Below are 22,248 nucleotides of genomic sequence, written 5' to 3' on the forward strand. Positions count from 1 at the left end.
AGCCTCTGCCTTTGGCTCAGGTCATGATCCCAGGGTCCTGGGATCGAGCCCCATATCGGGCTCTCTGCTCGGCAGGGAGCCTGCTTCCTCCTCTTCTTCCTCCTCTGCCCACTTGTGAACTCTGTCTGTCAAATAAATAAATAAATAATCTTAAAAAAAAAAAAAAAAAAAAGTATAGTCCGGAAGCAGTAAGTACATTCTCATGCTGTGCAACCATCACCACCATCCATGTCCACAACTTTTTATCATCCGAAGTAGAAACTCTGTATCCCCCAAATAGTAACTCCCAACTCTCCTCACTCCCTGACCCTGACGATCACTGTTCTACTCTCCATCTTTATGAACTGACCACTTAAGTACCTTGTTTAAGAAGAATCATTACAATTTTTGTCTTTTGTAACTGGCTTATTTCACTTAGCTTGTTTTTAAAATTCATCCATGTTGTAGCATATGAGAGAATTTCCTTCCTTTTAAACACTGAGTAATATTCCATTATATATATATATATTTTTAATTTTATTTTTTAAAAGATTTTACCTATCTATTTTACAGACAGAGATCACAAGCAGGCAGAGAGGCAGGCAGAGAGAGAGGAAGAAGCAGGCTCCCCGCTGAGCAGAGAGCCCGATGCAGGGCTCAATCCAAAGACCCTGAGATCATGACCTGAGCTGAAGGCAGAGGCTTTAACCCACTGAGCCACCCAGGCGCCTCTCCATTTTATATTTTTATGACATTTTGTTTATCCATTCATCTAATGATGAATAAGCCGGGTGTTTCCACCTTTTGACTATTGTAACTAGTGCTGCCAGGAACACTGGTGTACAAGTATCTGAGTCCCCATATCAATTCTTTGTATACTTAAAAGTGGAATTGTTGAATTATACTATAATTCTAGGTTTAATTTTTTGAGGATTCACCACACTGTTATCCATTTTTGTTAATTTTATGTATAGCATAAGGGTCTAAATTTATCTTTTTACATGCTGCTATCCAGCTACATTAGCACCATTTATTGAAAGACAAAGACTGAGGAACCATTAAATTGCCTTGACATCTTTGTAAAAAATCAAGTGACTATAAATGAAAGAGCTTATGTCTCAATTCTCAATTCTGTTCCACTAATCCACATGTCTGTCCCATTCCAGCACCACAGTGTCTTAATTATTGTTGCTTTAAGTGAGTTTTAAGATGAAGAAGACCAAGACCTCCAATTTTGTTCTCCCTGCTACCTCAGCATGTTTTGGCTATTCTGGGTTCTAGACATTTCCACAGAAATTTTATAATCAGCTTGTTGGTTTCTGTCTGCCTAAATGCTTCCTGAAATTATAGTAGGGATTGTGCTGAATATCTATATCAGTTTGAGGTAAAATTATGACTTTAATAATAATTAAAGTCTTCCAATCCATGAGTATGGAGTGTTTCTCTAATTATGTAGATCTTCAATTTCTTTCAGCAACGTTTTGTACTTTCCTGTTAAATTTATTCCTATTTTGATTTTTGATTATTTGGGGAGGGAATTCAGTGCTATTGTAAATGACAAAATTGTTTTCTTAATTTTTTTTTTTTAAGATTTTATTTATTTATTTGACAGACAGAAATCACAAGGAGGCAGAGAGGCAGGCAGAGAGAGAGGAGGAAGCAGGCTCCCTGTTGAGCAGAGAGCCTGATGTGGGGCTCGATCCCAGGACCCTGGGATCATGACCTGAGCCGAAGGCAGAGGCTTTAACCCACTGAGCCACCCAGGCGCCCTGTTTTCTTAATTTTTAAATTGTTCATTGCTTCTATGGAAACAATGGATTTCTGCATAGTGAGAATACAACCTTGCTGAAATAATGTAGTTCTAGTAGTTTTGTGTGTATGTGGATTCCTTAGAATTTTCTACATAAAGGATCATTTCATCAGTGAATAACGATAGTTCTACATATTCCATTCCAATCTGGATGCCTTTTATTTCATTTTCCTAGCTGACTGCATTGACTAGGACCTCCAATACATTCAGTATTTTCCACCTTCAATGGAATGTAAATGATCAGAGTGGACATCCTTGTTTCCAGTCTTAAGGAGAATGCATTCAGACTTCCACCATTACGTACAGTACCTATATGTTTTTTGAACTGAGATAATGGTCCCCAGCTGTTATGGTTAAATTGCTTATTTTGCCTTCCAATTATGTCAGTTTTTGTATAACATATTTTGGGGCCTGTTATTAAGGTATGTTTATAATTGTTCTATTTTCCCAATGAACTGACTTTTCAATTATAAAATGGTCCTCTCTGTCTCTAGTATTTATTTTGTCTTAAAGCCTATAGTGTCTGTACAGCCAATTCTCTTATGGTTATTGTTTGGATGCAATATCTTTTCTCATCCTTTTTCATTCAACCTATTTGTGTCTCTGAATCTATAGTGTTTCTCTAGAAAACAGCACATAGCTGGGTGTAATTTTTTATCCAGTCTGACAATAACTCATAGATTTAAGAAGAGTGCTTTTTTCTAAGGAAGGTCATTCTTCTGATCTACACATATAACTTTGGGATATAGACCAGTAAGAAAAGAAAAACTCTTCAGACACACTAACCCTGGCAATCACTACAGTGACAGGTGGTGCCAGATTTCTCTCACCTGGGGTGCCTGGGTGGCTCAGTTGGTTAAGTGTCTGCCTTTGATCAGGTCATGATCCCAGGCTTCTGGGATCAAGCCCTGCATCTTGCTCCCTGCTCAGTGGAGAGTGTACTTCTCCTTCCCCCAGCTCATGCTCTCTCTCAAATAAAATTTAAAAAAAAAAAAAAAAAAAAAAAAAAAGATTTCTCTCATCTAATTCAGTAACCTACCTCTCAGCCACTGCTAGCAGCCGTTCTGGCCTGAAGGTACCCTCAGTGTCAATGTACATGGCCTTTCCTTCTCCTCCACCTCGGTCAATGGGAAGCTGGACAGAACAAAAAGAACAGTGTACAAATGAACACTGTACTTCTAATACAACTGATCAACTTCCCCACCCACCCCCAATAAAGCAAAGGGAAAAAAAATTTAAAGAGTCAATCAGGAGTAGATAGGAGGCATTCCCTTCATCATTAAGATTTTTTTTTTTAATCTGACAGAGAGAGAGAGAGAGATCACAAGTAGGTAGAGAAGGAGGTAGGGGGAGCGGGAGAAGCAAGCTCCCCGCTGAGCAGAGAGCCTGATGTGGGGCTCGATCCCAGGACCCTGAGATCATGACCTGAGCTGAAGGCAGAGGCCTAACCCTGAGCCTCCCAGGTGCCCCAGGAGGTGCTCCCTTCCGATAGAAATAGAGCTAGCAGTAGATACGAAACTCCTGGTATTCCTCAGCATGCAATGCCATACTCTTACCAGAGTTGGACTGCTTGGAAATACAGTCCAAACTAAGTGATAAAATTCTATGACTGTATACCAACACAAGATTGAACAATTCTTTCCCAAGAGTATAGATATTTGAGGGCGCCTGGGTGGCTCAGTGGGTTAAGCCGCTGCCTTCGGCTCAGGTCATGATCTCAGGGTCCTGGGATCGAGTCCCGCATCGGGCTCTCTGCTCAGCAGGGAGCCTGCTTCCCTTCCTTTCTCTCTGCCTGCCTCTCTACCTACTTGTGATCTCTCTCTGTCAAATAAATAAATCTTAAAAAAAAAAAGAGTATAGATATTTGAAAGTTCATTTACTATCTTAGCTTTAATAAGTTAGAGACAGTGATCCAATACTCAATTAATTTTATCACATTCAAGCCACATTTACACTTCACTTTATTAAGCAGATTTGCTTCTGCAGGTTCCTAACAAGGTTTGGCCATGCCCCAGGGACATTCTTAGTAAGTTTAAAGTATGGCTGAGAGAGAAGAAAAAATAAGGGTGTTTATTCCAATAGTACCTACAGATGTTAAAATTAAACAAAAGGAGGAAAAGGAAAATATAGTTAAAAAAAAAAAAAGAAAAAGAAAAGGGAGGAATGCCATCAAAATTATCTTATGAGCTACTTAGGGAAATCTTGGTTTTTAGGCTACCCATCCCATGTCAGACAACTTTAAGTTCTACAAATTTTATGTGAATGATGCCAAAGGGTAGTTTCCACCCTAGCAATCTACTTTGGAGTCATAATTCACCTTTAAATTCTGAGGAAAATCCTTTAGGACATTTTATACTAAGGGCCAAGAAACATCAAATTTTCTCTTTCTTTCTTTTTTTTTTTTTTTTAAAGATTTATTTATTTATTTGACAGACAGAGATGAGAAGTAGGCAGAGAGGCAGGCAGAGAGAGAAGGAAGCAGGCTCTTTTCCAGCTACAAAGACCTCTATGGGTGAAGGGAGATCATAGGTGACTGGGTATAGGTATGAGGACTGACAGAAAAGTGGACAAGGTCCCAGTGTGTTATTGAGCCAACTTCAAGGTGGTGGACTGCATACTCTGCCCATTATGTCTCCTCCATCTTGCCCTCTAGTGCCACTGCAGTCATCTCATATTACTGGACTGGGACACCACAACCAACCAAGTTAGTTTTTTCTTTTTTTTTTTTAAAGATTTTGTATTTATTTGTTTGGCAGACAGAGATCACGAGTAGGCAGAGAGACAGGCAGAGAGAGTGGGGGAAGCAGGCTCCCCGCCGAGCACAGGGCCTGATGTGGGGCTCGATCCCAGGACCCCGGGATCATGAACCGAGCCAAGGCAGAGGTTCCACACACTGAGCCACCCAGGTGCCCCAAGTTAACTATTTTTAATAACTGCTTAGTACCATAATTTAACTCTTCTTCCTATTTTACAATGATGTACGTTGTTTTGAACTTTCACCATTTTATAATGCTATTGTGTAAATTCTTTGTACATTTATCCTTGACTATCTGTGAACAATTGTGTAAGCCACATTTTGTCAAAGGGTATATGCATTTAAAACTGGAATTTATGATAAAATGTCTTCTCAGAATTTTAAAATTAGTCTAGTACTTTAAAGAAACACCGCCTGTTCGTTTCTGTGATCTAACTGTGGCTCTCAACTTTATGTAACTTATTAGACAGAGATCTAATGTAATAGAGTTTCACTTCATTAAGAAAATCTGAATAAATGAGAGCAGATTATGTTTAGATTTAAGCAGTAATCTAACATCCTTTCTACACTTCTAGTTCTAGCTCTTAGGCTGGTGAAATGTAATCCTTTCTGTTATTAATGAATTAGCATCCTCTCTCTCTTTAAAAAGATTTTATTTATTCATTTGAGACTGAGAGAGGCAGAGAAAGCATAAGCAGGGGGAGAGGTAGGGAAAGGAAGGAGCAGACTCCCCACTGAGCTGGGAGCCTGATATGAGACTCTTGGGATCCAATCCCAGGACCTGGATATCATGACCTGAGTCAAAGGCAGGCACTTAACCATCTGAGCCACCCAGGCATCCCCGGGTGGTGGGGAATAGAGGGAGAGAGAGTAAGTCTCAAGCAGGCTTCACGTCCAGCACGGGGCTTGATCTCATGACCCTGACATCATGATCTGAACTGAAATCAAGAGTTGGAAGCTTAACCAACTGAGCCACCCAGGCATCCCCTATATCTATTATTTCAATAAAACATGATTTTAGGAATTAATTCACTGTGTCTATTTCCAAATCCTCCCATGAATGAGACTACAAATAAAAAAAAGATTTGGAAGAGACACTTAATACAGAGGTAAAGCAAAATAGAGGAGGAGTAGAGTCCCTGAGAAGGTGGCCAAAGATGGTAACCAGATCACACTGATAGGATGGGGTTTTGAAAAGAGACACTTTTCTGTTATAGCCCAAGATATGAAAAAAATGGGTATAAATGTAGGTGGATTCATAAATCTGATGTGAAGAATAGGTTGGTCACTGGCTGAGTGAGGGTTGAAGAGGAACATGAAGGTTTGAGAGGAAAGAACAAAGCATGAGAATTCTTACTGAATGGGAAAAAGAATGCCTAAACAAATTTAGTAGGTCTTCCAAGCAGTATGAATGTTAGTCTAATGTCTGTCATTTTGAATTTAAAGTGAAGATAATCAGCTTTATAGTATGATTTTTCTCCAGTACGATTCAGTTATTAAGGAACAGGGACTAAGAAGACAGGTCTCATGGGGCACCTGGGCAGCTCAATTGGTTAAGTGTCTGCCTTCAGCTCAGGTCATGATCCCGGAGTCCTTGGATCCAGTCTGGCATTGGCCTCCATGCTTAGAAGGGAGTCTGCTTCTCCCCTCCACACATGCTCTCTTTTGCTTCCTTTTTCTCTCTCTCAAATAAATAAATGAAATCTTTAAAAAAAAAAAAAAGGTTCTCAAAGAAGATTCTAAGAAGGGTTCATCTAAGACTGACATCTCTTTAGGTGGGGAATATGTATCTGAGGAATGACTTTAATGGTGAATCATAAGATCTAGAGTAGTGAAGAGGGCAGGTAAAGCCAGGGGAGGCATAGTGGAGGATAAGAAAACATCTGAAACAATGATGAAATCATCTGAAAACAATGATGTGAAAGTTTCTAGAACATGAAAGAATTGTGTAGTAGGGGTCTACGGGTCTTAGGGATAAAGTGCCCTTTTAATGTCCATCCCAAAAGATGCTTGCAAATAGCAATCAACTAATTTTTTTTGCAGCTTTGGTTAGAGCCCAAAATCTCACCTGGCATGTTACAGCCAATGTATGACAGATTTGAGTCTTCCCAGTTCGGAATTCTCCAAACATCTCTGTGATGGATCCGGTTTCAATTCCTCCTAAAAGAGCAATAGGAAACACCTCTTAGCACAATACAAATGTTTAGAAAGAATAACTGTAGAAGTGTCCTTGGAACTCATCAGAAAGATGTATAAATAATTTATAAATTCAATTTTCAACAAGCAATATTTTTATTTTGAAATAATTCTAGATTTACAGAAAATCACAAAGAAAGGTACAGGAAAGTTCCATGAATTTTTTTTTTAAGATTTTAATTATTTGACAGAGAGAGACACAGTGAGAGAGGGAACACAAGCAGGGGGAGTAGGAGAGGGAGAAGGAGGCTTCCCGCTAAGTGGGAGCCCCATGTGGTGCTTGATCCCAGGACTCTGGTATCAAGTCCCAAGTCAGGTTCCTTGCTCAGTGGGGAGGCTTCTCCCTTTGCCTGCTGTTCCCCGCGCTTGTGCTTGCTCTCCTCCCTCTCTCTCTGGGACATAATTAAATTAAATCTTAAAAAAAAAATAAAGATCTTATTTATTTGACAGAGAGAAAGAGAGAACAAGCACAAGCAAGGGAAGCAGCTCGTCGTGGGCGAGTGGGAAGAAGAATCCCCACAGAGTAGGGAGCCTGATACAAGATTCAATCCCAGCACCCCAGGATCATGACCTGAGCCAAAGGCAGACGATTAATGAATGAGCCATGCGGGCGCCCTGGTCCCAAGAATTCATCACTCAGGCTCCCCCAGTGTTAACACACTTTTACAGTATCAGTATTAGAAAACTGTCAGTGATACAGCCCCCAGAGTTCGTTCAGATTTCTCTAGTTATAAATGCATTCATTTTGGGGCGCCTGGGTGGCTCAGTGGGTTAAGCCTCTGCCTACGGCTCAGGTCATCATCTCAGGGTCCTGGTATTGAGCCCTGCGTCGGGCGCTCTGCTTGGCAGGGAGCCTGCTTCCTCCTCTCTCTCTCTGCCTGCCTCTCTGCCTACTCGTGATCTGTCAAATAAATAAATAAAATCTTAAAGAAAAAAAACACGGGCGCCTGGATGGCTCATTGGGTTAAACCTCTGCCTTTCGCTTGGGTCGTGATCCCAGGGTCCAGGGATCGAGCCCCGCAAGGGGCTCTATGCTCAGTGGGGAGCCAGCTTCCCCCCAAACCCACCTGTCTCTCTGCCTACTTGTGTTCTCTCTGTCAAAGAAATAAAATCTTAAAAAAAATGCATTCATTTCATTTGTGTATATGTATATAGTTTTATGCAATTTTATTGCATCTGTAGCTTCATGTAACTACCACCACAATCAAGATAAAGAACTATACCACGACAAGTCAATAAGCAGTAAATGTAAAAATTATAGAGATATCCTCTAAAATTTACTAAACGTTTCTTGTGTACCTGGCATTGTGCTATGCATATGTATGTACCATTTCATTTAATTCCAATAACCTATAAGGTAGGAACTCTTTTTATCCTCACCATAAAGATAATAAAACTGAGGTATAGTGATATTAAGTAATTTGCACATATTCCTGAATATATAGTAATTTGCATACTATTCCTGAATGCATACTATTTTGCACCCTAAAAGAAAACTTGAATGATTAAATATTTGGGGAAGCAACAACAAAAAAATCTAACCTCACAGTAATTTAGGACAGCAATGTTTTCAAAAGTTCAAAAGCTTTACATGTTTCCATAAAAGTCCAATAGTTTAGTGTGCACTACCATGCACTGATACTCTAACACAGTATTCAAACATTGAGTGTTTTAGTTACCAGATTTTCAATCCTGTGTTAAAATAAGCAGAGGAAACTTATTCTCTGAATGCAGTATTAAATGGAAATTCAATTATTTCATTGGCAGATAATTTTACTATAAGTCAGGCCCCACCCTCTAGCAGTCTTACTTCAATGTGGATAGTTCTCTTATCTCTCTCTTTTTTTTAATCTGACAGACAGAGATCACAAGTAGGCAGAGAGGCAGGCAGAGAGAGAGGGGGAAGCAGGCTCCCTCTCTTATCTCCTTTTTTTTTTTTTTTTAAGATTTTATTTATTTATTTGACAGACAGAGATCACAAGCAGGCAGAGAGGCAGGCAGAGAGAGAGAGAGAGGAGGAAGCAGGCTCTCTGCTGAGCAGAGAGCCGGATGCGGGGCTCGATCCCACGACCCTGAGATCATGACCTGAGCCGAAGGCAGCGGCTTAACCCACTGAGCCAGCCAGGCGCCCCTCCCTCTCTTATCTCTTAATGATATCTAACACACAAATTCTACCCAAATATTTTAGTTTTGTTCTCTGACCTGGAACTTTACTAACTGCAGTTCACAGCAAAGGATAAGGGATCACTATACCTTGAAGTAGTTTGTCAAGTTCTTTTGAGCCAGTAGTAATCTGTATGATCTCTGACCGCCTTTGGTGGAACTCAGTTGCAGTAGTGAAACCCATTGGAACTAATTTAGCTGCCTCAGTCTCGGAAAAATAAGAAATGTCAAATCAACAAAATATGATTATTAGTAAAACAAGAATCAGGCACGCTGCGGGAAGAGATAAATTCTAACAAAATTTCCAGAGTGCTTTCTCTTTAAAAAGTCATCAAAAGGGGATGCCTGGGTAGTTTAGTCAGTTAAGGGTCTGCCTTCAACTCAGGTCATGATCCCAGGGTCCTGGAATCAAGTTCCACACTGGGCTCCTTGCTTAGCAGGGAACCTGCTTCTCTCTCTGCCTGACACTCCCCCTGCTTGTAATCTGACAAATAAAAATTTTTTAAAAAATAATGATAAATAAAAAGTGATCAAAATACCAATAGTTCTAGGATTATTTTATCTCTCTGGCAACTAAAGGATAAAATAAGCTAATTCAGAGATTCCATGAAGATTAATTTTTTAATTGTTAATTCAACTAATACATCTACATAGTAAAAATAAATAACTATTATAGACCCACATATGTGTACTTTGCCCGACTTATGACAAATGTGACATACAGCATGAAGTCTAACAAAATATTTAAATTATCATTTCCTGTTCCATCAACCACAGACTCTCTCTTAACTTTTCTACTTTTTTTTATTTTTGGAGGGGGAACGGCGACAGGGGCAAAAGGAGAGAAACTTTTTTTTTTTTAAAGATTTTATTTTATTTATTTGACAGACAGAAATCACAAGCAGGCAGAGAGAGGAGAAAGCAGGCTCCCCGCAGAGCAGAGAGCCCGATGTGGGGCTCGATCCCAGGACCCTGGGATCATGTCCTGAGCTGAAGGCAGAGGCTTTAACCTACTGAGCCACCCAGGCACCCTGAGAAACTATTTGTTTTTTAAACATTTATTTGAGAGAGAGAGAGAGAGAGATTGAGAGAGCATGAGCTGGGAAGGGCAGAGAGAGAGGGAGAAGCAGACTCACTGCAGAGCAGAGAGCCAGCCATGGGGCTTGATCCCACAACCCTGAGATCATGACCTGGCTGAAGGTAGAGGCTTAACCCACTGAGCCACCCAGGTGCCCCTTCTTTCTCCTTTGTTAAATGAAGACATCTGTCCTTCAATCTCTTGTCCCTCCGTGTCTACTGTCCCTATCTCTGTCAGCTGTACCTTTTCTTTTACACTGTCAAGGTTGAAAACACTTATATATCATTTTGTAGTCCCTGATAAGTCTTCAATAATGACTCTATCAATTAATTCCAAAATTTAAAATAAATGCATTTAGGGGTGCCTGGGTGGCACAGCTGGTTAAGCATGCAACCCTTGGTTTCAGCTCAGGTCATGATCTCAGGGTACTAGGATGGAGTCTGCCTGAGATTCTCTCTCCCTCTTCCTCTGCGCCTCATGCTCATGCTCACAGGCTCTCTCTTAAGTAAATAAATAAAAGATACTAGAAAAAAGCATACTATACAAACTAAGCAGAATGGAGCCCTGCATCGGGCTCTCTGCTCAGCAGGGAGCCTGCTTCCCCCAGCCCCTGCATGCCTCTATGCCTACTTGTGATTTCTCTCTGTCAAATACATAAATAAAATCTTAAAAAAAAAAAAAATAGGGGCACCTTTGTGGCTCAGTGGGCCCCTGTTGGGCTCCACATTTGGTGGGGAGTCTTCTTGTCCCTCTGCACCTCCACTCGCTCATATACTCTCTCTCAAATAAAATCTTAAAAAAATAATAAAATTATTTTCCCTCATAACTTTGAAGGCGTTGTTCTATTAGCTTCTACCAGTCAGATTTCTGTTAAGAAATGTGGTCTTTCCAGGCACCTGGCTGGTTTAGTTGGTGGAGCAAAGAAGTCTTGATCATAGGGTTGTGAGTTCAAGCCCAACAGTGGGTGCAGAGATTACGTAAAAAAAAAAAAAAAAAAAAAAGAAAAAAAAGTAGTCTTTCTGATTTTTTACTTTTTTCTTTTAAAAAAAAAGATTTATTTATTTATTTGACAGGCAGAGATCACAAGTAGGCAGAGAGGCAGGCAGAGAGAGAGAGGAAGGGAAGCAGGCTCCCTGCTGAGCAGAGAGCCCGACGGAGCCAAAGGCATGGTCGTGATCTGAGCCAAAGGCAGAGGCTCCAACCCACTGAGCCACCCAGGCACCTCTTTCTGATTTTTTTTATTCCTTTAGAATTGCTTTTTTCCCTCTGAATTCTTTAAGAATCTTCTCTTTATGACTGGTATACTGAAATTTCACACTTATGTGTCTAAGTGTGGGTCTCTGATACTCCATGAATTCTTTTTTTTTTTTTTTTTTTTTTTTTAAGATTTTATTTTATTTATTTGAGAGAGAGAGAGACAGTGAGAGAGAGCATGAGCGAGGAGAAGGTCAGAGGGAGAAGCAGACTCCCCATGGAGCTGGGAGCCTGATGTGGGACTCGATCCCGGGACTCCAGGATCACGCCCTGAGCCGGAGGCAGTCGTTTAACCAACTGCGCCACCCAGGCGTCCCTACATGAATTCTTACTATGTAAGATTTCCCCTTAGCTCTGCCAAATCTTCTGTTATTATGTCTTAGAGAATTTCTTCCCTTCTTTTTTCTATAATCTCTCGTCCTGTAACTTCTACTAATCTACAGGAAAAATGAAGATTAACGAAAACCAGAAGATAAAATATACTATAAACCAATACCGAACCTTAATTAATGTGTGCTAAAATATTTAGGGGGAATATACTGACATCTACAATTTTCTTTGAAAAGTATTAAAAAAATCCAAGATGGACTGATTGCTGGATAGAGACATCAACAGACAGGTGGTAAGTCAAATATATTAAAATTTAATGGTAGAGTCTAGGTAATGGGTATATAAGTTTTCGCTGTAAAATTCAACATTACAGTAAGTTAAAAAAAATTTAGCAACAAAAAGCTAAGAAAAAAACATAGCAGTTGCTTTCCCTTTTTGTCATTTTAACTCCTAAATTCTAGACTATGAGCCCTTACAGAAACAAAATATTATAACTAAAGTGAAATGTGAAGTAAAAACCATGCAACTGCCTAATCTGGGAGAACTTTACTTCTATTCGCACACTTACATAATGAGTTACTTTCATTTCTGCTAGCTGAAGTCTTAAATGTATAGTTTTCAATAGCCAAGAACTACCAAACCTTGGACACAAGACAAGAATGGTGAATAGAAGGAAAATATCATGGGGCACCTGGGTGGCTCAGTAGGTTAAGCGAACAGCTCTCGATTTTGGCTCAGGTCATGATCTCTGGGTCATGAGATTGAGCCTGTTTGGGGCTCTGCACTCAGCATGGAGTCTGCTTAGGATTCTTTCTCCCTATGCCCCTCTCCCCACTACACACACGTATGCATGCAAGCCCTCTAATAAATCTTAAAAAATGGAAAATATTACAAAAAATAACTGTGCTGAATCTGTCAGTGCTTACAGTACACGAAGAGAACACGGTTCAACAAAAGCCAATTACAATTAAACTTTGAAAATGTGGAGAAGATCACATAAATACGTCACCTTCTGAACAAATCTGTCCATAAAATCTTTCTTTTTCTACCACCTTGATGTACTTACTACAAATGATTTTCTTTATTTTCCTTTCTCCACTGTAACAGTGGATATTCTTGTTGAAAATCTCAATTTCGGTAGCATCTGGGTAGTGCGGTTGGTTGAGTGTGCAACTCTTGGTTTGGGCTCAGGTTATGATCTCAGGGTCATGAGATCACACCCCACGTGGGGCTCCATGCTCAGCATGGAGTCTGTTCCAGATTCTCTCTCCCTCTCCCTTTGCCCTTCCCATTCATGCTCTCTAAAATAAATCTTTTCTTAAAAATTTTTTTAAAAGATTTTATTTATTTATTTATTTGACAGAGAGAGAGAAATCACAAGTAGGCAGAGAGGCAGGCAGAGAGAGAAGGGGAAGCAGGCTCTCCACTGAGCAGAGAGCCCTATGCAGGGCTCGATCCAAGGACCCTGAGATTATGACCTGAGCTGAAGGCAGAGGCTTAACTCACTGAGCCACCCAGGTGCCCCTAAAATAAATAAATCTTAAAAAAACAAAAACAAAACAACAAAAAAAACTCAATTTCAAAGACTTTGGGGAATTGAAGGAATAGCCAGTGACTGAAGAAATCTTCTTTAACCTTTAAAAGCAAATAACATCATCCACCTTTATCCACTAGAAATTCACAATACAAAATGTCTGAAATCAAAGAGGACAGAAAAATAGACCTAGCTCCGTATCATTTTGCACATCTCATTTTGCTTTATTAAAGGTTTTTATTTGTGTTTTCATGAAAGCAAGATACGGATTTGATTTCTAAAACTAAGGTCTGACAAGGCATAAGCAAAGATCCTGTCAGGATTTGTTCTGACACAAATATTAATGCCCAGAAAGAAAACCAATAGATTTTAGGGACACCTACTGGCTTAGTATCACACATACTCTTTTGATGAGGTATTAGGGGCTCAGAACTGTCATTTCCAATTAAGTCATCACTTCAACAACATATTTGAATAATACAATAAATGAAAACTTCAGAGGCACCTGGGTGGCACAGTTGGTTAGGCACCCAAATCTTGGTTTAAGCTCAGGCTGTAATCTCAAGGTTGTGAGACTGAGCTCTGCATCAGGGTCAGTGTTCAGAATAATAAATAAATCGGGCGCCTGGGTGGCTCAGTGGGTTAAGCCGCTGCCTTCGGCTCAGGTCATGATCTCAGGGTCCTGGGATCGAGGCCCGCATCGGGCTCTCTGCTCAGCGGGGAGCCTGCTTCCTCCCCTTTCTCTGCCTGCCTCTCTGCCTACTTGTGATCTCTGTCTGTCAAATAAATAAATAAAAATCTTAAAAAAAAAAAAAGATTTTATTTATTTATTTGACAGAGAGAGATCACAAGTAGGCAGAGAGGCAGGCAGAGAGAGAGGAGGAAGCAGGTTCCCCGCTGAGCAGAGAGCCCGATGCGGGCCTCGATCCCAGGACCCTGAGATCATGACCTGAGCCGAAGGCAGCGGCTTAACCCAATGAGCCACCCAGGCGCCCCTCACTTTTATGTTTTTAAGGTTAAAAAAACTAAGTACATGATTTGAAATCACATTCTCTTGTCATTATTAAAGAATCTTGCCTATGATTATTTAGCTAATAAGAAATAAAAACAGCTTTTCTATTTGAAAGTAAAACTTGATTATACAAAATGAAGAAACTTCAGAAAATTGAGGCAAAAGTAAAAATCACTCACATTCTTACCATTCAGAAACAACACCACAAATATTTTAGTGTATTTATCCTGTGTATGTGCTATACACACATTTTTAAAAACAAAAAAAAATTAACCGTGTGTGTGTGTGTGTGTGTGTGTGTATTTGTGTCTTATTACCCTGCTTTCTTATATCAGGAACATTCCTGATATTAGGAATCCTTATGTTTCTTATATCAGAAACATTCTCCTATATCAATGAATATTCTTTGAAATTCTTTTTAGTGGCTACATACTAATGTATATATTTCTAAGGCATGAGATCATAATTTCTAGAAAGATAAGGTACATCATCACGCACTGCTGGCGGAAATGCAAACTTGTCAATTTGGCTCATACCCCATGAAACTAATTTCCTTGAGAGAAAATCCCAATTTATGCAAGGAGGCACATATAAACATAATTAACTAGTGTAGTCACCTCTGGAAAGGGAAACACAATGACACAATGGGAGATGAAGAAGGAACACTGCCACCTTCACTGTACATGCTATTCCCACTAATGCCTCCCCCTACATCACATAAGCAGTACTTACCAGAATTTTGTCAGCTTTGGCTTCACTAATCCCTTTAATATTTATCAATTCCTTCTTTGGCGCATAGGCAACAGCCTCCACAGTATGGAATCCAGCCTCTTCCAATTTCTTCACATCATTGGCATTTATGCCACATTGCTGCAAGTGAAGAAAACCATGGATAAGTGTAAGCTTCAGCTCTCTCAGCCAATGTAGATATTTACCCTGCCCAATTCAGAGCTGTTTTGAAGAACTGTGATATTATATGCTAAAGCTTTGAAAAGTATTCTATACACATGAGGTGTTTAAAAACAAATTACCAACCCTTTCATTTTGAAAATCAATACTTCTAAACTAGTAGTCCCATGTACGTATTCTCATAATGAGTTGGGACTAAACCACTAATTCACAGGCACTGGGAATAAACTAGTAACTCTTAATCTTTTACGACTAGGACTCCAAATGAACTTTGAGGGGTGCGTGGGGGGCTCAGTCGGTTGGGTGTCTGCCTTTGGCTAAAGTCATGATTCTAGGGTCCTGGGAATGAGCCCCACCTCAGGCTTCCTGCTCAGCAGGGAGTCTCCTTCTCTATCTCCCTCTGGCACTCTCCCCTACTTGTGCTCTCTCTTCCTCTGTCAAAAACGTGAGACACTGGGCCCTAAAAAGTCACCTTAAACCACTGTTTCTAATGTTTCTACATCAAGCACAAATAAAAAAATGTTTTTTGTTCGTTAGTTTGACTCTAAGCTGGAGTAAACAGAGAAGCCTGCCCCAGAGCCGAGGGTAGCAAAATGACTGGATCACTCTAACAAGTGACATTAAAAATGCGGGAAAATTGGGGCGCCTGGGTAGCTCAGTTAATTAAGCATCTGCCTTCAGCTCAGGTCATGATCCCAGGCTCCGTGCTCAATGGAGAGTCTGCTTCTCCCTCTTTGTGCTCATGCTCTCTTTCTCTCAAATAAATAAAATTCAAAAAAAAAGAAAATGGGGAAAAACTAGTTTTGGTTAAGGACTCATATATCAGTTCTCAAAATAAACCACCCAAATGCACCTCTTCCTACCTATATTACAAATTCAGCTTTGATTTTATTAGCCATCAAAACTATGACTGCTGGGACAATATTAGTGGTGGAATGTGTATGTTTTTGCGGGTTAGGAAGGGTTTTTGAGAGGGGAGGGTCTGCCCACAGAAATAAGCTCTCCTATCGATATTTAAGCAATAAGCAAAATGCATGTGTGGGTATAAGGATGCTCATAATACCAGAAGTTATGATGCTGAACTCTGTAATTTTTTTTTTAATATTTTATTTATTTGAGAGAGAGACAGTGAGAGAGAACATGAGCGAGGAGAAGGTCAGAGAGAGAAGCAGACTCCCCATGGAGCTGGGAGCCCGATGCGGGACTCGATCCTAGGAATCCAGGATGATGACCTGAGCCGAAGGCAGTCGTCCAACCAACTGAGCCACCCAGGCGTCCCAGAACTCTGTAATATTTATCACAAACCCGTTTATATTAACTTCTGCTAGAGTCTTGAAGTTTACTGAGGTGAGAGGAATATGTGTAAAGGGAAGAATAAAGGCTTTCTCTGCTTTCCCTCTTACTTCTCTTAGCCTATGTCTGCAGCATTCACAATGTGGGGCCTCTGTACAATGGGAAGAAATAGTGCAAGGGCCCAGGTCCGATGCTTGATGTGTCTGTGCAGAGTCCTGAATTGGAGCTTGACACTTACACCTTAATAGCTACAAGCCCTTCTCCCTGACCACAACAGTTGTCTTGCTAGTAACTTCAGCACAGATATGGGTCAATGGAGAAACAATGCTCCTCTCCCTTCCTGCATAGCTGTCCTAGGCCACTCTAATTCTCTGGATTGTAATTTCATAAACAGTATAAAGACTCTACCAAGACTGCACCATGAGATCCTAGGGCTTTTAGTTTTTGACAGTCCAATTCTAAGAAAGAAAAATGATAAAGTAGGAGGAGAATTCTTAACAAAAGAGATACGGCCAGACATATTTAGTAATTATCTTAAGGCTTTCAGCAGGATTCTTGATAACACTTTTGAAAAATCTAATTTAGGTCTTGACCTTAGGTAATAAATCAATGGTTATGAAAATGTTCTAAGTTCTCCCAACAGGTAGGAGACTGTAATCTAGCATTATAATTCTAAAATTAACAACTAAGCACATACCTCTAACCGTGAAATAGGCTGTGGGCCAAAGCTTTCTTCTTCCACTGAAGTATCTGCATTTGCTTCAAGCTGCATTTGCATAGCCATTACTCAGCATTCAATACTGAAAAACACAGATGGCCAGAAAAAGTTAAGAGTTGCAAAGTTCCTTCTGAAATAAATCTCTGAAGAATTACTTGTTAGTCTTTTGGTCTAATCACTGACCTCCCCATGGCAGGAAAAAAGAACATATCTCACCAGCTTTCCCTTCCACTAGACAGTTTTGTTTTTAAAGACTTTATTTATTTATTTATTTGTTAGAGAGAGAGAGAGAGAGAACACAAGCAGGCAGAGTGGCAGGCAGAGGCAGAGAGAGAAGCAGGCTCCCCACTGAGCAAGGAGCCCGCTATGGGACTCAATCCCAGGACTCTGGGATCAGGACCTGAGCCAAATGTATTGGCTTAACCAACTGAGCTACCCAGGTCTCCCTCCACCTAGCTACTTCTATCAGATATAGTTTAGGAAGAGCCAGGACTAGTGTGCTTCTTAAAGATGCACAGCTTAACTAGACCAACTATGCCCCCAGTTCACATTCCTGCTTCACATTCCTTGAAGGTAGGGGCCAAGTTATTTATTTGTGTACAATTTGTGTACACCCCATGATACATGAAATGTTAGGTGTTTGGAAAGTATTTGGTAAACCAAAGCGGACTTTGCAAGACTCTACTTAAAATTTGAAAAACAAAAAACAAAAAAACAAAACAAAACCTGGTGAAAGTTCATTAAACTGTTTCAATTTTATTGTTCCCTTCAAGCAAGTAGGGTTTGGGGGTGGTGGGAGAGGAGTGAAATGAAAGTACTGAATGACTGCCCATAAGCCTCTACTCCTGATAAGGCAGTAGACTGAGATGAAAGTACTTCTCATCTCAGCCAAGGATGATAGCTTGTAGTCACATATTCTGCTTCCAATAGGAATGTGTGAAATTTAGGGTGCCTGAGTGGCTCAGCTGGTTAAGCACCTGCCTTCAGCTCAGATCATGATTCCAGAGTCCTAGGATCAAGTCCCACATCAGGATCCCTGCTCAATGGGGAGTCTACCTCTCTGCCCTTCCCCTGGCTCATGCAGGCATGTGTGCTCTCTCTCTCTCTCAAATAAATAAATAATCTTAAAAAAAAAAAAAAAAGCGGGGGGAATGTCTGGAATTTAAACATTACCATTTTAATCCATTTCAGACCCCACTGAATACACAAATGAGGGGTGCCTGGGTGGCTCAGTGGGTTAAGCCTCTGCCTTTGGCTCAGGTCATAATCTCAGGGTTCTGGGATCAAGCACTGCATTGGGCCCTGCTCAGCAGGAACCCTGTTTCCCCCCCTTCTCTGCCTGCCTCTCTGCCTACCTGTGATCTCTGTCTGTCAAATAAATAAATAAAATCTTTTTAAAAAATGCACAAATGAATAACATTCAAGAACCCTGCTCAGTCTGAAATCCATAGAGCATTAGGCCCACACCTAATGCTAGTCAGGTTATTATGATAGTTAAGATTGCTCAGGTTGAAAGTAATGGAGAACAAAAAATTTTAATTATCTTCAAAGATGTTAGTAAAAGTGAGCAAAACTTTTTTTGGGGGTGGGGAGAGAGAGAATGCAGGGCAGGGGTGAGGGGGTAGTGGCAGAGGAAGAGGGAGAATCTTAAGCAGGCTCTGTGCCTAGTGTGGAGCCCAAAAGGGCTGGATCTCGTGCTTCTGAGACCATAACTTCAGCCAAACCCAAGAGTCAGAGGCTTACCCAACTGGACTACCCTAGCACCCCAAAAGTGAAAAAGTCTTAATGTTCACAAGAACAAATGAATTAAAATCACACCAAAACAATCTGAACAATTTAACAATCTGGATATATATATTTTTAAAGACTTTATTTATTTATTTGACAGACAGAGATCACAAGTAGGCAGAGAGGCAGGCAGAGAAAGAGGAAGGGAAGCAGACTCCCTCCGGAGCAGGGAGAGAGCCCGATGCGGGCCTCGATCCCAGGACCCCGGGATCACGACCTGAGCCGAAGGCAGAGGCTTTACCACTTAGCCACCCAGGTGCCCCAATCTGGATAAATTTAACTTAAAATCTCATGAAATCTCCATCCTTCAAGACTTGACAAAAGAGGTCCATTTTTTCCCTTTTTAAAAAAGTATAGTTGATTCACAATGTCACATTAATTTTAGGTGTACAGCATAGTGCTCTGATAACTCTGTATGTTATGCTATGCTCACCACAAGTGTAGTGACCATCTGTCACCATACAGCACAAGACCACGGACTATATTCCCTATGCTGTACCTTTTACTCCTTTGTTTTTTGGTGGTTTTTTTTTTTACTTTGACTTTTACTCCTTTGTTCTGTTACTGGAAGTCTGTGCCTCTCACTCACTTTCACCCATTTTGCCCGTTCCTCTTCCTCCCCTCTGGGAGTTATCAGTTCTCTCTGTATTTATGGGTCTGTTCCTGCTTTCATTTATTTTTGTATTTTTACACTCCACATACAAATGAAATCATATGGTATTTGTCTTTCTCTGTATGACTTGTTTCACTTAGTATACTACCATCTAGGTACCTCCATATTGTTGCAAATGGGAAGATCTCATTCTTTTTACAGGCTGAGTAATATTCTACTGTATGTATTATACATATATAATACATACCTACCATATCTCCTTTATCCATTCATGTATGGATGGACACTTGGGTTGCTTTCATATCTTGGCTATTGTAAATAATGCTGCAGTAATCATTGGGGAGCTTTTATTTTTTTCAAGTTAATATTTTCATTTTCTTTGAGTAAATACCCTGTAGTGGAAATTTTGGATCACATGGTATTTCTATTTTTAATTTTTTGAGGAACCTCCATACTGTTTTCCATAGAACCTGCACTAAATGTAAATTAGTGCACCAACAGTTCATAGGGTTCCTTTATATCCACATTCTCACCAGTCAGGATCCCTTATTTCTTACCTTTTTCATTTTAGCCATTGTGACAGAAGGGAGGTGATACCTCATTGTGGTTCTGGTTTGCAGTTCCCTGATTAGTGATGTTGAGTACCTTTTCATGTGTCTGTTTGCCATCTGTGTCTTCTTAAGAAATGATCATTTGTTGTTGATTAGTTCAGATGCACATCTCTTAGATAGCTGATTTAACATAATGTGTGTCTATGATAGTGCTAAATATCAGGATCACCTGAATGGAACTTAAATTTAAATATCTCCCTTCATAAGGGAACCTGGAGGGCTCAGGTCATGATCCCAGGGTCCTGGGTTCAAGCCCGGAATCAGGCTCCCTGCTCAGTAGAGAGCCTGCTTCTTCCTCTCCCTCTGTCTGCCACTCTGCCTAGTTGTGCTCCCTACCCCTCTGTCAAATAAATAAATAAAATATTTAATTAAAAAATACCAAAAAACCCATATCTCCCTTCATAATCTATGAAAAAGACAGACCTGCAGAGTAATGGAGAAAGGATTGTCTTTTGAATAAATAGTGCTGGGTTGATGGGAGAGCCTTACAGAATAAGAAACCACCCCCTCACCCCACATACAGAAGAACCATCCATTTCCAATTCAATTACAGACCTAAATGTAAGACTTAAAACAAAACTTTTGGAATATAAGTGAATATCCTCACGACTTTATGATAAAGATTTTTTGAACTGGATACATAAAGCAATAATGAAAAAAGAAAAGACTGAAAAATTGGACTACATTTAAACTTAGAACTTCTATCAAAAGACACTACTAAGAAAAAAAAAAGTCAAACTACAGTATATTTACCACATACACAAACAAGGCTGATAATTAAAATATATAAAAAACTTCAGGGGCACCTGGATGGCTCAGTCAGTTAAGTGTCTGCCTTCAGCTCAGGTCAGGATCCCAAGATCCTGGGATGGGGCCCCACGTCGGGCTCCTTGCTCAGCAGAGAGCCTGCTTCTCCCTTTCCCTCTGCCTGCCACTCTGTCTACTTGTGCTCTCTCTCTCTCTGTCAAATAAATTAAAAAAAAAAACTTTTTTTTTTTTAAAGATTTTATTTATTTATTTGACAGAGAGAGATCACAAGTAGATAGAGAGGCAGGCAGAGAGAGAGAGGGAAGCAGGCTCCCTGCTGAGCAGAGAGCCCGATGCGGGACTCAATCTCAGGACCCTGAGATCATGGACCTGAGCCGAAGGCAGCGGCTTAACCCATCCAGGAGCCCCTAAATAAATAAATTCTTAAAAAAATTTTGTGTATATATATATATATATATATATATAACTTCAAATCAGCAAGAAAGAACGACTCAATAGAAAAACAGATCTGAGAAATGACTTTAGGATAGAAGATATCTAGTAAACATATGAACCAACAGGGGTGCCTAGGTGGCTCAGTGGATTAAGCCTCTGCCTTTGGCTCAGGTCATAATCCCAAGGTCCTGGGATCAAGCCCCACATCTGGCTCTCTGCTCATCAGGGAGGCTGCTTCCCCCTCTCTGCTTGCCTCTCTGCCTACTTGTGGTCTCTGTCTGTCAAATAAATAAATAAAATCTTAAAAAAAAAAAAAGCCAAACAAACATGAACAATAAACATATGAACCAACAAAGCTCAACCTGATTATCAGGAAAATTAAAACCATGAGGTTATTTCTATATGCCACCAAAATAGATAAAATTAAAAAGATCAACAACATCAAGTGTTGGCAAGCATGTGAAACAACTAAACATTCATACACTGATGGTCTGAATGTAACAACTAAGCATTCATACACTGCTGGTCTGAATGTAAATTTATACTTTAGTAAACTGGCATTAAATGTAAACTGGGTGGCTCAGTTGGGTAAGCACCTGCCTTCTGCTTGCGTTGTGATCCCAGGGCCCTGGGATACAATGTCCTTGCTCAGCTGAGAGCCTGCTTCTCACTCCCCCTCTGCCGCACCCCCTGCTTATGCTCTCTGACAAATAAATCAAATGTTTAACAAAAGTAAATAAACAAAGGTGGAAGTTGAATATAAACAAATGCTACCACCCAGGAATTTCAACACTGTATTACTAACTAACTGAAAAGCAGACACATGTGCACCAAAATATACATAGGAATGTTCTCAGCAGCCTTTCTCCTTTTAAAAGTCAGAAACTAGGGGCGCCTGGGTGGCTCAGTGGGTTAAGTCTCTGCCTTAAGTCTCTGCCTTCCGCTCAGGTCATGATCTCAGGGTCCTGGGACTGAGACCTGCATCCGGCTCTCTGCTCCACG

The 22,248-nt window shown here is 40.3% G+C and overlaps 1 protein-coding gene across 1 annotated transcript in view; it reads right to left on the reverse strand.

Annotated features, from left to right (window-relative positions):
• Window positions 1–22,248, reverse strand: part of RAD51 (RAD51 recombinase) — a 29,017-nt gene that overhangs the window by 5,517 nt on the left and 1,252 nt on the right. Inside the window, exons 2-6 of the mRNA XM_044231895.1 lie at window positions 17,011–17,113; window positions 14,844–14,981; window positions 8,994–9,111; window positions 6,613–6,704; window positions 2,829–2,923 (exon numbers count right to left, since the gene is read on the reverse strand). Of these exons, the coding sequence (XP_044087830.1) occupies window positions 2,829–2,923; window positions 6,613–6,704; window positions 8,994–9,111; window positions 14,844–14,981; window positions 17,011–17,097 (530 nt within the window). The 5' untranslated portion in view covers window positions 17,098–17,113. The remainder of the gene's footprint in view (window positions 1–2,828; window positions 2,924–6,612; window positions 6,705–8,993; window positions 9,112–14,843; window positions 14,982–17,010; window positions 17,114–22,248) is intronic.

The sequence above is a fragment of the Neovison vison genome, chromosome 13 (assembly GCF_020171115.1).
Source record: "Neovison vison isolate M4711 chromosome 13, ASM_NN_V1, whole genome shotgun sequence".
Classification (NCBI taxonomy): domain Eukaryota; kingdom Metazoa; phylum Chordata; class Mammalia; order Carnivora; family Mustelidae; genus Neogale; species Neogale vison.